This window comes from Mauremys mutica, chromosome 9 (assembly GCF_020497125.1).
Source record: "Mauremys mutica isolate MM-2020 ecotype Southern chromosome 9, ASM2049712v1, whole genome shotgun sequence".
Taxonomy (NCBI): domain Eukaryota; kingdom Metazoa; phylum Chordata; order Testudines; family Geoemydidae; genus Mauremys; species Mauremys mutica.
In genome coordinates, this window is record NC_059080.1 from 6,890,289 (window position 1) to 6,905,414 (window position 15,126).

The window sequence follows — 15,126 nt, forward strand, 5'->3', positions numbered from 1 at the left end:
ATTTGAAGTTTGAGGGCCCTTTTTGGAAGGGGTTTATCAAAGCTATGAAATTATTTCAATATTGAGTGGAAATGTAGTAATGTAGTCAGACTACAGATCTTGGCTTTTCTCCTTTATCTGTCAGTATGCTTGATAATTACCCACCATAGCCCTTGTTCATATATGTAGCTCTTACACACACCCTTCTACTAGACTGCCAAGTGGAAAGCTTTTTCTTCAGTTAGGACTATTCCATAGCAGCTGCTGCATACACTACGTTCCCTCACTACCTAGCTTTGGAAAATACTCATTACTGGATTGAGGGGACACAGCACCTGCTGTGAGGAGATGGAGCAGAATGACGTTTTCTTTACACTCAAGATAGTACCCAAATAAGTAGCATTTTTTTAAATTTATATTTTCTTGATTTTTCTTCATTTCATTTGCTGCTGAGGGACCCTGAGCCACGTGCTTGACAACGTGTAACAGAACCCTCTGCTCAAAGGCCTCACATCTCCCTCCACTCCAAGAGGAAAACACAAGTGTGACCTTAAGAGCCCCTCAATGCCAACTGGCAAAGGGGTCACTGCACTGTCATGGTAACTCTTGACAGGCCTGACAAACTCACTACAGCTAGCACCCTGTTTTCACAGTATTTCTCCATAAAGAACGTCATGTGAGGTCTTCAGTGAAAGCCAGGCTCATAGTGGTCATTAACACTGAGGTGATATATCTGTACAAATGCCATGGAAGAAGTTACGTATACATAAACTGAAAATACATTCCTAAAAAAGTCTGAATCAAGATGGGGTTGATAAACGGGATTCTGCCAGACGAAGGCCATATAATCACTTGTCTCCATCGGTCCACATGTAAATTAAGCATTGTAAGCCAACAGAATGGAGGCTCTATTTGCATACAAAGTCAGCATACCAAGGAATAAACCCTCAGGAGGTCATCCTGGCGTGGGGGACTAACAATGAATTTTGAGGCTATAAAGGAAAAGGCAAAAGGAAACCTCTTTATCTTGTAGCTAAGGAAGTGCGATTACATTCATGAAAATGAGATCCCCATAAATATATCTCAGTAGCTGATCCTCCATGGAACCAAACAAGCTCTGTTCCTCGGGGGACAGCTTACCTGGTATTACTGTGTCTTTGTCTACACTGGCAACTGAACGACAAAACTTGTGTCTTTCAGGACAGGAGCGCTCTGCTGCCGACAAAGCTAACCCCACTCATTGGGGGTGGAAGTTTTTTGTTGGCAGGAGAGCAGACAAACAGCGGCTATGCTGTGTGACTTTTAGCAGCACGGCTGTAGCGACAAAGCTGTGTAGTGCAGACATAGCCTGTGAGCGTTCGGTGGAGAAGGAACGGAACGCTACGGGGAGACATTTCAAAGGGGCCTGGGGACTAGGGTACACCTACTGGTGATCTGCAAGGCAAAGCAAGGGCTGCCACAGCCCAGAGGAGAGGGGCTGAACAGCTGGTGGCACCAGGGAGCTGACATCCAGCTACCACGAGACTCCCTCTTGCTGGAGGCTGGGGGTAACAAGGTGACTCAGCCCTGGGCACCCCAAGAACTGTCACAACAAGCCACTAGCAAGTATTTGTTCTTACAAACGCTGTTGCGTTCTATCCCAATATTACAGCACCAAGGAAAAACCTCCACCACAGATTAAATGAGCCATCCCAGCTCCGAAAATTTACTTGTTAGCTAGGGCCGCTTTTTAAGCACAGAGGGCCCCTGTCTCCCAGGCAGTCTGGGCCAGTTCGGCCCTCCGACAACCAGAACTCCTTCTGATTTCAACCAGCACTGCACACCTGTATCCAAGTGCAGGAGTTGGCCTGAGAGGTCAGCCCAACTCAGCAGGGCCGCAGACGAGGATAAGAGACACCTCCTTACAATTTCACATAAAAAGGTAAAAAGAAAGTAGCCATCTAGCATTCTACAGTGAGAGGTGATAAATCAGCATCTCTGCTAGCAGACATCTTCCCAGACGTCCTTGGGAAGCTAGGGATAAAAGGAAAGACGGCCTGTTCTAGCCACCACATGAAAAATGAGCAGAGATCAGTTACTCATCAGCCCCCACAGTAAAGTGCATGCATGGCAGCCTTTCAAAGAAGTGACCAGACAAAAGCCAAGCAAGCACCTGGTTATTAACTGGAATGGCTCCTAAGGTTTCCAGTCTGAAAACAAACTGAGGTTTAGGGAAGAGGATGGGAAGACAAAAAGTAACAACTGCAGGATTAGGCCCTTAGCATATTCAAGTATTCAGCCACAGCGGCGGATTCTGCTACCACATCAATGGGAGTTTTCCCAATGGCTCACAGGTGCATCTCTCTCTCTTTCCATTAATGGTTACCTTGATTTTTTCGCTGTGTTTTTTCACTTGCTTTGCATTTTCAACAATGAAGACGCTGCTTTTATTTACTTCCTTGTCAGCTCTGTGTCTCAGCCAGTCCTCATAGCCCTAGACACACCAATATACAGGTAACACAGTCAAGCCCAGGTAGTGAAGTAAATAAATTAATAAAGTTGTACGAGAGAGGGAGATGATAAAGCAAGTAAGTTAAACATAGTCATCGGAGCTCCTTCATGCACGCCGGAACGTCGACCTGAATAGCTCCGTCTGAACCAAGTTAATTTTTAAAAACTTCAGATATACATTTGACAGATTCAGAACACACTAAAACAACACACACAAAACTAATCTTTAGGCACGGCATGCAAGGAGCATCTAAATTGCTGTGACATGTTTCTATTATTCTCAAGACTGGCAAGACTATGCTGATCATGTGAATAATATGCTTAGTGCCCGTTATTCTCACTTTTCCAGTCTAACAGAGGAAAAGACTCTCTCTCTCTTCAGTCTCAGCTAAAGAATACAAAAGCCAGATTCGGATTTTACTCTAGCACTCCTTTCCGCTCCCCAACTGATTCCCTTTACAAAAACAGCAAATAATGCCAGTTAATTTGTTTTTAATATTACTCAATGAAAGAGGTCTACAAGCACCAGATATTGTTTGAACAGAACTATTCCTGTTTTTCCATTGACGTCAGAGTAGAATAGAAACTGGATTTATATCATGCTTCTTTAACCTCCAAATCAGGCCCAAAGTGCATTTTTAAAAAGGAAGAAATAAATTATAGTAGTGCAGTGAATGCAGAGGCAACCATCAAGAGCAATAGCTCACAACATGACTTTAAATAAACACACACACACACAGATTACAAAAGCCATACTGACAATGAGAAAATGCAATCAAATTTACAAAAATTGGACAGAGAACTTAGGTTCGGCATAGTATCCAAAATTACTTTTTTATTTCTAATTTGAAGTTAAATAGATTTCACATTGATAGTGTTCCTCTAGCCTTGGCCCTCTATTATTTCAAATATATGTAGAGTCAAGTATATACGTCTTTATATGCCAAATCTCTCTCATTCATTCTGCCACGAACATATTTAAAAACCCAAAGCAAATACACACACACACACACACACACACTACTGTAGCAATTTCTTGCTCACTCCCATGCCCTCATGAATCGAAAACATTACCTGTTTGATAGCTGTAACAATAATCACAAAGAAAAGTGGAAGTCCACTGGTTATTGGGCTGGTTGGTGTATCTACTATCACCTACAGAAAAAACAAACAAACTTGTGTTATAATTTTTTTTAGGGAGTCACTATCAATTGCTATCATTAGAGTTGATTCATTCAACACACTCTGTGGGTATATCTTCACTACCTGCCGGATCAGCGGGCAGCAATCGACCCAGCGGGGATTGATTTATCGCATATAGTCTAGATGCGATAAATCGACCCCCGAGCGCTCCTCCTTCGACTCCTGTACTCCAGCTCAGTGAGAGGCACAGGCAGAGTTGATGGGGGAGTGGCAGCAGTTGACTCCCCACGGTGAAGACACCACGGTAAATCAATCTAAGTAGGAGGAAGATTTACATATCCACCTTAAGAATTGAGGTATACAAATCCCAGTGAAAGTCAATGGAAAGTCTCTTAAGTGACTATGAAGTTTTGATCCAAAGCAGACCGAAGCAGCTGAACGAGTTTCTGTATCCAACTGGGCTTAGAGAATGCTGTATGAAGGCATCTCAGTCACGCACCTTTTGGTGTGCAGCCTAAGCAAGGGGCACTATGGGTTGAAACCAGAAAATTTCCACGCACCTGCCAGTCCACACACAGTATAATTTGCACCAAACATGGTGAGTCTCATCCTGAAGATTGAACAGCAGGGCCAGCACTGGGTACCATGTTTAACAACCACACCATGGACCATTCTCTAGTATCATCAATAGAACCCAAACAAGAATTGCCAGAATGAACTAAGATGCATTTTCCTTGCTTCTCCTACTGTGATAGTGTCTAACTGGCTGGCTCACAAAATCCAATCATCTGCAAGGGGAGGCCCAGCTTCTGGGGAGTTCTACATGCATGGTCAGGGCAAGTGGGCAGAGTGCCACTGACTCCTTCCCCACAGGGCAGGACAAATGCACAGGGGAGCCACTGACTGGCTCCTTTAACAAGAGGGGAGGGATGGAGCAGGAGGGTCAGGCATGGAGAGGGAGTGGCAAAGGGAGGCATATTAAAATGCCCACAGCGGGGAGCTGAGCCCAGCCAGCCCTGCAGAGTGGCCAGCTGCAGAGGAGTGGGGCATAATGGAACCAGATCACTGTTCCGGCTCCACTACACCACTGTCTTCAACCCACAGCTCCTTTCAGAGGATGGGATGGGGAGCCAGAAGCAGCAGTGAAGCCACAGGAAGGCTGGGTAGACCATATTAATTTGATTTTGTGGGGGACAGAGCTATACTTGGGGGTCAGAGCTGACCTTTGGAGGGAGCGGGGGGGGTGATTTATTGAGGGGGAGAGTGAAATATGCATGGATTTGGGTGTGAAGCACAGGGGTTTCTCATTCAGGCTTAGTGCATGCATAATGGCTGGGTCATCTGTGGGGACTAAATCCAGGACTTCTGGCTCTAAACACATAAAACTCTCTAATGCTAGATCCACAAGACCAGGTCAATTCATTCAGCTGCAGTAGAAGAGTCTAACCGATACATGGCCCAGCCACCACATTCACAGAATTGCTATAGATCTTCTGACTCTATGGGCTTCCTAGAAAGAGACTGGTCAAGAGTGTATGAAGGTTCGAAAAGCTGTGTAAGGACAGGAAGGGGAGAGAGCAATTGGTTTAAGATCAGCAGCAGAGTTTGCCAGGGTGGCACCTCTCTTCTCTGCACTGTGATGGCTTATGTGATGCAAAAGCAACACTAAAGGAAGCTGCAGGAGTTATGTGGAATAAAGAAAAACTTCACAATCTTGACTTTGCAGATGAGCATGTTCTGTTGGACACAGAGATAGGGGAGGGGTCCCTGGGACTAATGGTTACCAGGGCTAATGGGGACTGGAGGGGGTGAGATTCAATGGGAGAGAGGGCGTAAGAGGGCATGGGAGAGTTGGAGAAGGAAGCAGTAGGGGTTGGGAAGAGCCGTGATGTCCCATGGGGTTTGTGGCACTGAATGGAGATGGAGATGGGAGGGTTATTTGGAGGCCGAAGTATTGAGTTAATTTCAAGGGCAGGGGGGACTTGGGGGGTGGCTAATGGGGGTGGGGAGTTTGCACCTGCACACACATCTTTATAATGTGAGTGGTTCAACATCTTGTGGAAAGTCACAGATTGCGCAGTCACCAACGTAGGTTTGGACTCCGATACCAGAATGCCAATTTATCCAATACCATTATTTTGTGGTTCATGTACCCTGTGGTTAACGTAGGCCAGAGGTAATGTAGGTCAGTAGGCAAGAGGTAGACTGCGGGCCACGTGTGGACCGCCAAACACTTTTGAACAGACCACAAAGTCTTTTTATTAACTCATTATTGTTACTTTTGCATTATTTTCTCTGGCGTGTGGACCCTTGACCAAGAAATTTGGACCCTGGCAAAAAATAATTGGCTAGCCCTGGTGTAGATTGTGGCAAGTTTTTTTCCCCCGTCGAAGTATACATTGATTGTAAGACAACAAACCATGGAAAGAGAAAATGTAGGGAAACTTATGTCAGCTTTTAATTCCTGAAACCTTTCAACACCATGGAATAAAATCATGTAATATAGTCAAATTGGGATTTTTACACTATGTTTATTAGCATATGGTCATTTGAGGTATTTTATTCATGTAAATGTAATAAAAAGAAATAAAACAAAATCTTTTTTTCATGGACAAAACGAAAACAAGAAATTCCCAAAAAATAAAATGAAAAATTATAGAAGAATAAAAAGAAGGTCAGAGGGCTCTAAAAGCGAGAGCAGCTGCACTGCAAAACGCTACAGTGGTACACACTGATCGGATTAGCAGCAAAGCGTAGCTCTTTCCCTGCTGCAGTATTAGCTTGAGCGTCAGCAGTACTTACGCTATAATCCACACCTCTGGATGGATCAGCTAAGTGGAGTATAAAACACCACTTAACTTGTGGGAGTGCGCAGGAGTTGGGTATGGGGTAACACTCGGTGTACCTCGAGCTGACACTGCAGTGAAGACAAGCCCGTAGCAAGGAAAGAACATAGGAGGGCAGCTTTGAGATTTTAAACAAATAGTAGGGGGACACTAGAAAATGGGAACTGTCCATTTCTATTGACCTTCTCATGATTCAGCCCAGTTTTTAGGGAATAGGAAGTGTGTGGTCACTGAAACAGGTTCATAACTAGAAGAAATTAAAGGAATCCGAAACACTAAAACCACAGCAACACTAAGACTTGGCATCCAGCGTTACAGCATTGGTTACATATTCTATGCAGAACCTTTGGTTTTACAGAATAACCAGAACAGTTTATATTCATTGCTGCTGGTGAGCTTCACCCCTCAGCCCCACCCTAAAATTCCCACAGACCAGTTTCACTTTGGACGTGATGGGGCAAAATCAGACAGCCGAATGGAGCTTGGAGTTCAGACCAAACTAGTTCTAGAATGAGAGAAATCAATCTGAGCATATTGTACAGCTCCCTAGCTGCCAGAGACCATAATCTCCAGTACAGATCCCCCAGAGAGGACCTTAAAATGACAGGAGGCTGGGGAAGCATACTTGGACAGACCACTGCATTGCGGTCACACAGATCCCAAACTGGCATACAGGAAGTGTATCCTACTTCAGGGATCTAGCCGATTGTGGTGGGGGTTGAGGCAGGAATATAGATGGAGGCAGATGTACTGAGTAATAGAGGAGAGGGAAAGCACAAGGAAAGTTTACCAGAAATGCCTTGTATTCATATAAACAAAAGGCCTTTGTTTTGCAACATCTATTGGTGTTTTACTGGAGCGCTCATGAACAATAGAATCTGTATGTGTTGTTTTCAGTTCTTTGTAAAAAGCTACCTTGTGCATAAAATGTTTCTTATCTGCCCCTAGGAAGCTGTTTTGAGATAGTCAGCACATATTAATCCCTGGAAATGGCCTCACACTGTGATTTTTGCACTGCTTTATGCAAAAACACCACTAACAGAGCAGAGAGTCAGAAAGGGTCCCATTTCTAAGAAGCCAAATTCACACCACATTAAAGTATTTACATTTAACGGTGGTAAATCCTAGATGGCTAGGGACTTTCAGAGATGGCAGCACTCAGCTCTGTATGCAAGCACTGCACCTGTGAGCTCCAAGTGGGTATTTGCACGCACACATGGCCAGTCATGCATCTAAGGGCTGTCTGCACAGCAAAAGCGATGTATGGACTTGCTCACTTTGTTAGCGTGAATCCAGCTAGCCCAGGTAAAAATTGTAGGATAGATAACACAGCGTGGGCTAGTGAGCCGAGTGTGTACCTAGGGGCTGTGACAGGATTGTACTACCTGTGCTGAAGCCAATGCTGTGCTGTCCTCACTGCTTCTGTTACCTGCATTAGCTGGCTTCAAGTAGCTCAGGTGGGCAAACCTGAGCACGGCTTTTACTGTGTAGACAGGCCCTAAATGACCAGATTTATCAAACAGGTCATCCCTCTATCGCAGAGTTAATTTTCAAGGTCTGCCTGTCCCCAGGCACAATGGTGTCGTCATTTTTAGTAAAACTGAGGCCACATGATGTAAAGTTTTGAACACAAATGTATTGTGCCTTCTGCCATCCCCACACCCCCCTACCATAGAACCTCAGAGACACAAACACCTCAGGAACGGAGGTTGTTCGTAACTCGGAAATGTTCGTAACTCTGAACGAAACGTGGTTGCTCTTTCAAAAGTTTACAACTGAACACTGAATTAATACAGTTTTGAAACTTTACTATGCAGAAGATAAATGCTGCCTTCCCTTTATTATTTTAGTAGTTTACACTGAACACGGTCCTGTCCTGTATTTGCTTTTTTCTGTTTGTTTGGTTGATCTCTACCGCTGCCTGACTGAGTACTTGTGATTCGAAATGGGGTGTGTGGTTGACTGGTCAGTTTGTAACTCTGAGGCTCGACTGTGCCAAGGGAGCTTGCCATGATGCATACATGAGAGTATTCTGGGTATATTTTTGTTCATATAGATCAGGGGTGGGCAAACTTTTTGGCCCGAGGGCCACATCTGGGAATAGAAATCGTATGGCGGGCCATGAATGCTCACAAAATTGGGGTTGGAGTGAGGGAGGGCTGTGGTTGGGGCCATAAATGAGGAGTTCAGGGTGTGGGAGGGGGCTCTGGGCAGGGATCAAGGGGTTCGGAGGGTGGGAGGCGGGGGTATCCGGGCTGGGGCACGAGGAGAGGCTTAGGGGTGCAGGCTCTGAGCAGCGCTTACTTCAAGCAGCAACATGTCCCTTCTTCAGCTCCTACGCATGAGGCAGCCAGGGGGCTCTGCTCTGCAGGCTGCCCGTCCGCAGGCACTGCCCCTGCAGCTCCCATTGGCTGAAGTTCCCAGCCAATGGGAGCTGCGGGGGCAGCATTCAGAGTGGAGCCCGCTGGCTGCCCCTACACGTAGGAGCCGGAGGGGGGCCAGGCTGCTGCTTCCAGGAGCCGCATGGAGTGGCCCCTGATCCTACTCCCCGGCTAGAGCACGGGAGTGGGGCAAGCCCCAGACCCCGCTCTGCAGTGGGAGCATGAGGACTGGATTAAAACAGCTGGCGGTCTGGATCTGGCCCATGCACTGTAGTTTGCCAATATTATTACCATAATCCGTATACATCCCCTGTAGTACAGTCTTCCCTTTTGTGAAACTCACAGGCAACTTTTGAGACTAACAGAGCAAAACAGAGATAGCTGAAGCGTACTATGAAGTTGTTTCTAAGACACTTGCTTTATAATAAGGATCCAACAAGCAGCGGGTAGCTCAACCTGCATCTGTATCTAGACCAGGACTACAGCAGCATACTCTGAGTTCATTTTAAAGTAACTGAGTCCTGCTAGCATATGAAGGTTTTTGTTCATCTGTTGTTTCTACCCAACTGAATTCCATGCTTCAAGAAGCACCAGACCATTCCCTATGTCACTCAAAAGTATGTTCCAGTTCCTAAGCTGCCTATCTCCTTCATTTCCCCATTTCGGTAAAAAGGTGCTGACTATACTTATCCAAAAACTCAGCTTTATTTGCAGGGAGTTTAGTTGCTTCAGAGAAGCAACTGTCTAGATAACGGTTTCAGTAGATTAATCCAGTGGATGCCTTACTAATCAAGCAATCACCTAAAAGGTATTTTCATGAATGTATATTTCATGTGTGCTTTCAAGCAAAGACACATTCCCTCCCCACCATGGACTTGACCCTGAGCCACTGAAGTCAATGGACTTTTGGACACAAGGCCTACGTAGGAACAGGATCCACCCCAACACAGGACTGAATTCAACATACAATTCCTCTGCACTCCTCACTCAAGAGTCTGTTGAACCCTTCACTTATAAGGAAACGCTTCAGGCAAGTCCAGTAATTTAACATGCGTTAACTTGATCGACACCAACATTTCAGCCATAAATGGCATTTCTCAAGGTAGCCCCTTGCTACTTTAAATGAATGGAATTGCCCTAAGTGCTTATTAAAGATAAGTGAAATCTTCAGTACTTCCAGAATGAAAAGTGCCTGGCAGGTGTCTGTTAGTGACCTGTATCAGGTGTGGTTTTTATCTCTAATTCAATTTGTGGGTAGTTTTCTGACTTTAAACATGGTCACAGTATTTGGAATAAAAACAGAAAACAAGAAAAATGCTCTTTAATCCTTCTGCATAGGATCGATTTCCTAGATAGATCCCTAGGTCTATGTCTAAAATGGGCACGCAACTGAACTGCCAGGAAATATGTCAGCGTCACCCAGCTAGGTTCAGTGAGGTAACAAATTCAGTTATTCCAGTCTCCTCAAACTCCATTAAGAGGGGCAGAAGATAAGACGTAACACTGTGACTTCAGACTATCCAGTATGCTGGAGGGACATCCTGACTTTAGTGCATTACGTCAGTGCACGCACAGGCCAAGTTCACTTCTGACAAACTGGAGTGGTGCATCTCCATTGGATTTCATTGGCATCAGCTAACCCCAGAAGTGAGTTTGTCCCTTTGTGTCAAACAGGCAACCTTGTGCACAGTCCACAGGAATTATGTTGGAATCACCTATTTCTGCAGCAGGCATGGAAATCTTGATGGCTGAGGCGGAGCATTATGCTTTATAACAATTTACTAGGCATCCAATTTTGTTAAGCTGTAGCATAGCCAGATGCTTAAAAGCCAGATGCTAAGTGACCAAGGGGAGACAGCAAACACAGGAGTTTGAGACAGAGTTTCTAAGCAGAAGAAAGAATAAAATCATCCTGGTTCGAAAAGGGCTCATTGCCGGTGCCAGCAGTGCTCCTGGCTTCGCCACCTGCACCTGTGTCCAGACAAAGAACCTGCCTTTACCTAGGTCCTGGTGTGGGTTTACACAGACTGTGGCCTGCATTTCCCCAACACAGAAAGCCAGGCTGGGGAGACCACCCAGGATGAGAGGTGCCTACTCTGGAGGCAGGTAGGAGAGCTACAGGAGGAGGTGGCTAGGCTGAGGAGCATCCATTCACACGAGGAATTCATTGTAAATATGAATAGGGAGACCTCCAAGACGGAGGGAGAAATCCAGCTGGAGAGGATTGCAACAGCACCATCGGAGAGGAATACTGGTAGAGAAGGGAACAGCTTCTTCAGGAAGGATTAGCAGGGGAAAAAAAAAAGGAGGAATAGCAAAGATGTATTACATGTGCACTGAGGTTGAGATAGAAGTGGAAAACAGACCTGTTGCAAGTCTCTGGGTAAGGATAAAAGGGATAAAAAACCAAGGGTGATGTTATGGTAGGGGTCTATTATAGACCACCCAACTAGGAGGAAGCCGTGGAAGGATCTTTTTGTAAACAACTAATCAAATCATTGAAAACACAGTACTTGGTGGTGATGGGGGACTTCAATTATCCAGACATCTGTTGGGAAAATAAGACAGCAGGGCACAAATTATCCCACAAGTTCTTGGAATGCACTTTTTATTACAGATGGTGGAGAAAGCGCCTAGCGAAGAGGTTGTTCTAGACTTGATTCTGACCAATAGGGAACTTGGCTTGGAAATTTGAAGGTGGAAGGCAGCCTGAGTGGAAGTGACCATGAAATGGTAGAGTTCATGATTCTAAGGCGTGGTAGGAGGAAAAACAGCAGAATAAAGACAATAGTCCTCAGCAAACCCAAAGAATTGGTAGGTAAGATCCTCTGGGAAGCAACTCGGGGGGGCGGGAGGGGGGTTCCAGGAGAGTTGGCAATTTTTAAAAAGAGACATTATTAAAAGCACAAGAGCCAACAATTCCAGGGTGTAGGAAAAATAGGAAGAATAGTCAGAAACCACCCTGCATTAACCAGGAGATCTTCAACGACCTGAAATTCAAAAAACAGTCATACAAAAAGTAGAAACTGGGTCAAATTACAAAAGATGACATATCTCCTATATATTATAACACCACCACCACAAGCATGTAGGAATAAAATTAGAAAGGTCACAGCACAAAATGAGATTAAACTAACTAGGGACAAAAAGAGTAACAATAAAACACTTTACAAATACATTAAAAGCAACGGGAAAACCAAGGACAGAGTAGGCCAAGAGAAGACTGAGGGGGACATGATAACAGTTGTGACCAAGTTCCTCCTCCAGGGCCGCCCAGAGGATTCCGGGGGCCCGGAGTCTTCGGCGGCGGGGGGCCCTTCCGTTCCTGGACCCGCCGCCGAAGTGCCCCGAAGACCCGCGGCGGGGCCCCGCTCCGCCGAATTACCGCCGAAGACCGGGCTGCACTTCGACGGCGGGTCCCGCTTCGGTGGTAATTTGGCGGCGGGGGGGCCCCCGCCGCGGGTCTTCGGGGCACTTCGGCGGCGGGTCCCGGAACGGAAGGGCCCCCGGCCGCCGAATTACCGCCGAAGACCGGGCTGAACTTCGGCAGCGGGTCCCGCTCCGTCTTCGGCGGTAATTCGCCAGCGGGGGGGTCCTTCTGCCCCGAAGCGGAAGGACCCCCCGCTGGCGAAGACTGGGAGCAAAGAAGCTCCTGCGCCCAGCCCCGCAAGAGTTTTCCGGGCCCCCCGGAGCGAGTGAGGGACCCCGCTCCAGGGGCCCCGAAAAACTCTGGTGGGGGCCCCTGTGGGGCTCGGGGCCTGGGGCAAATTGCCCCTCTTGCCCCCCCCTCTGGGCGGCCCTGTCCTCCTCTACCTTGGTGGGTCCTGCGCTTATTGGCAGATTTGCTCACCTCAGTGATCTTCCCCACAGGCTGGGTCAACTTCTCCTGTGTCTGATCAGGAGTTGGGAGGTTTGGGGGGAACCCGGGCCCGCCCTCTACTCCGGGTTCCAGCCCAGGGCCCTGTGGATCGCAGCTGTCTGTAGTGCCTCCTGTAACAGCTGCACGACAGCTACAACTCCCTGGGCTACTTCCCCATGGCCTCCTCCCAACACCTTCTTTATCCTCACCACAGGACCTTCCTCCTGGTGTCTGATAACGCTTGTACTCCTCAGTCCTCCAGCAGCACAACCTCTCACTCTCCTTGTGCCTCTTGCTCCCAGCTCCTCTCACGCACTTCCTCTCCTCTGGCTCCCCCTCGCCTGACTGGAGTGAGCTCCTTTTTAAACCCAGGTGCCCTGATTAGCCTGCCTTGATTGGCTGCAGGTGATCTAATTAGCCTGTCAGCCTTAATTGGTTCTAGCAGGTTCCTGATTACTCTAGTGCAGCCCCTGCTCTGGTCACTCAGGGAACAGAAAACTACTCAGCCAGCGACCAGTATATTTGCCCTCTACCAGACTCCTGTACCCCACTGGTCTGGGTCTGTCACACAGTCTTCAAGTATGAAAAAGGTTGAGATAGCTCAGTGGTTTGAGCATTGGCCTGCTAAACCCAGGGTTGTGAGTTCAATCCTTGAGGGGGCCACTTAGGATCTGGGGCAAAAATCAGTACTTGGTCCTGCTAGTGAAGGCAGGGGGCTAGACTTGATGACCTTTCAAGGTCCCTTCCAGTTCTAGGAGATACCTTCCTCTTTAATAAATAAAGATATCCTGATAAATTAACCACTGAGGACATGACAAGCAGTAAATCTTTAATTTAGGATAGTTATTAGGAAAAACTTCCTAGCTGTAAGGGTAGTTAAGCCCTGGAACAAATTACCTAGGGAGGCTGTAGAATCTCTGTCACTGGAGGTTTTCAAGACCAGGTTAGATAAACACCTGTCAGATATGGTCTAGATCAGGGGTGGCCAACCGGTGGCTCTGGAGCCACATGCGGCTCTTCAGAGGTTAATATGCAGCTCCTTGTATAGGCACCGACTCCAGGGCTGGAGCTACAGGCGCCAACTTTCCAGTGTGCCGGGGAATGCTCACTCCTGGCTCTGCCACAGGTCCTGCCTTCACTCAGTCCCTTCCTGCCGCCTCCCGCACACCACGAAACAGCTGATTGGGAGGCGTGGGATGGAGCAGGAGGCGCTGATCGGCAGGGCTGCCAGTGGGCAGGAGGACGTACTACTGTGGCTCTTTGGCAATGTACATTGGTAAATTCTGGCTCCTTCTCAGGCTCAGGTTGGCCACCTCTGGTCTAGATAATACTTAGGTCCTGCCTCAGTGCAAGGGACTGGTCTAGACGACCTACTGAGGTCCCTTCCAATCTACATTTCTATGATTCTATATATAACATTAATAAAAGTGAAGCATAGAGCTATTAATCAGCTGAATCCCTCAGAGGACGCCTTTATTGCAGACTACCGTATGTAACAGATCTAAGACTTCATTTACTAAATGAATAGGCTGAAGTTTTGCCTGTCTGGTTTGACTTAACCAGTCAGTTGAGTATTTTTTAAAAACCCCAATTTCAGTTATAAAAAAGAGGGAAATATACTTCACTGTGTTTCATCCAAATTTTACTAAAAAACTAAAAAACAAACAAACAAACAAGACACCTTTGTTTTGCAAATATATTTTGGGAACTTCTGATTTTTCAGCTAATGTAACAGAAAATGAACACTCATATCTACCAACATTTCCCCTAATCCCAAGATCAATGCCCTCTTTACATAGAAAATCAGCATGGAAAAAAGACAGACAGACAATCTTATTACATCATGTGTGTGTATATGTCTGTAATTTAGTATGTATAAAATCTCTTTACAAAAATAAAAATCAAACACTCCTACACACATTCACACTTAATCAATGTTCATCTGAATATAAAAGAAATCCAAATGATCCACTGTGCACCTCTTCTGGTTTTCTTGAAATCTACACAAACTATATTATTACCAGGCTGCTTATTATAAGGAGAAAAATGTATGGTTAGACGGGAGAAGCAATAAAGTGTACAAAAAAAGGTAGGTTTCAATCCTGCAGCTGTTAACCTGTGTTTTACTCACACCGGGTATGTCTACATAGGAGCTGGAGGTGAAATTTCCAGTTTCAAGGAAAGATACCGACATTAGATCCGACTGAGCTCGGGCACTAAAATAAACGTGTAACTACAGGGGTTTGAGCAGTGGGAGGCGCTAGACTTCCTACGCATGATCTCATCTGAGACCCTAGGAATGTATCTGAGCTGCTAGCCTCTCCCTCTGTGGCAGCTACACTTCTACTGTTAGCATGCTGCTTGATCACAACTAGCATGAACATGACTCCTCAAGACGGAAATTACACCTTCCAGCCCCAATGGAGAC

At 46.2% G+C, this 15,126-nt stretch overlaps 1 protein-coding gene across 3 annotated transcripts in view; it reads right to left on the bottom strand.

Annotated features, from left to right (window-relative positions):
- Positions 1-15,126, bottom strand: part of ATP11C (ATPase phospholipid transporting 11C) — a 113,946-nt gene that overhangs the window by 51,432 nt on the left and 47,388 nt on the right. For all 3 annotated transcript variants that reach the window (XM_045030413.1, XM_045030412.1, XM_045030414.1), the window contains exons 4-5: positions 3,544-3,624; positions 2,345-2,452 (exon numbers count right to left, since the gene is read on the bottom strand). In XM_045030413.1, coding sequence (XP_044886348.1) covers positions 2,345-2,452; positions 3,544-3,624 — 189 coding nt within the window. The remainder of the gene's footprint in view (positions 1-2,344; positions 2,453-3,543; positions 3,625-15,126) is intronic.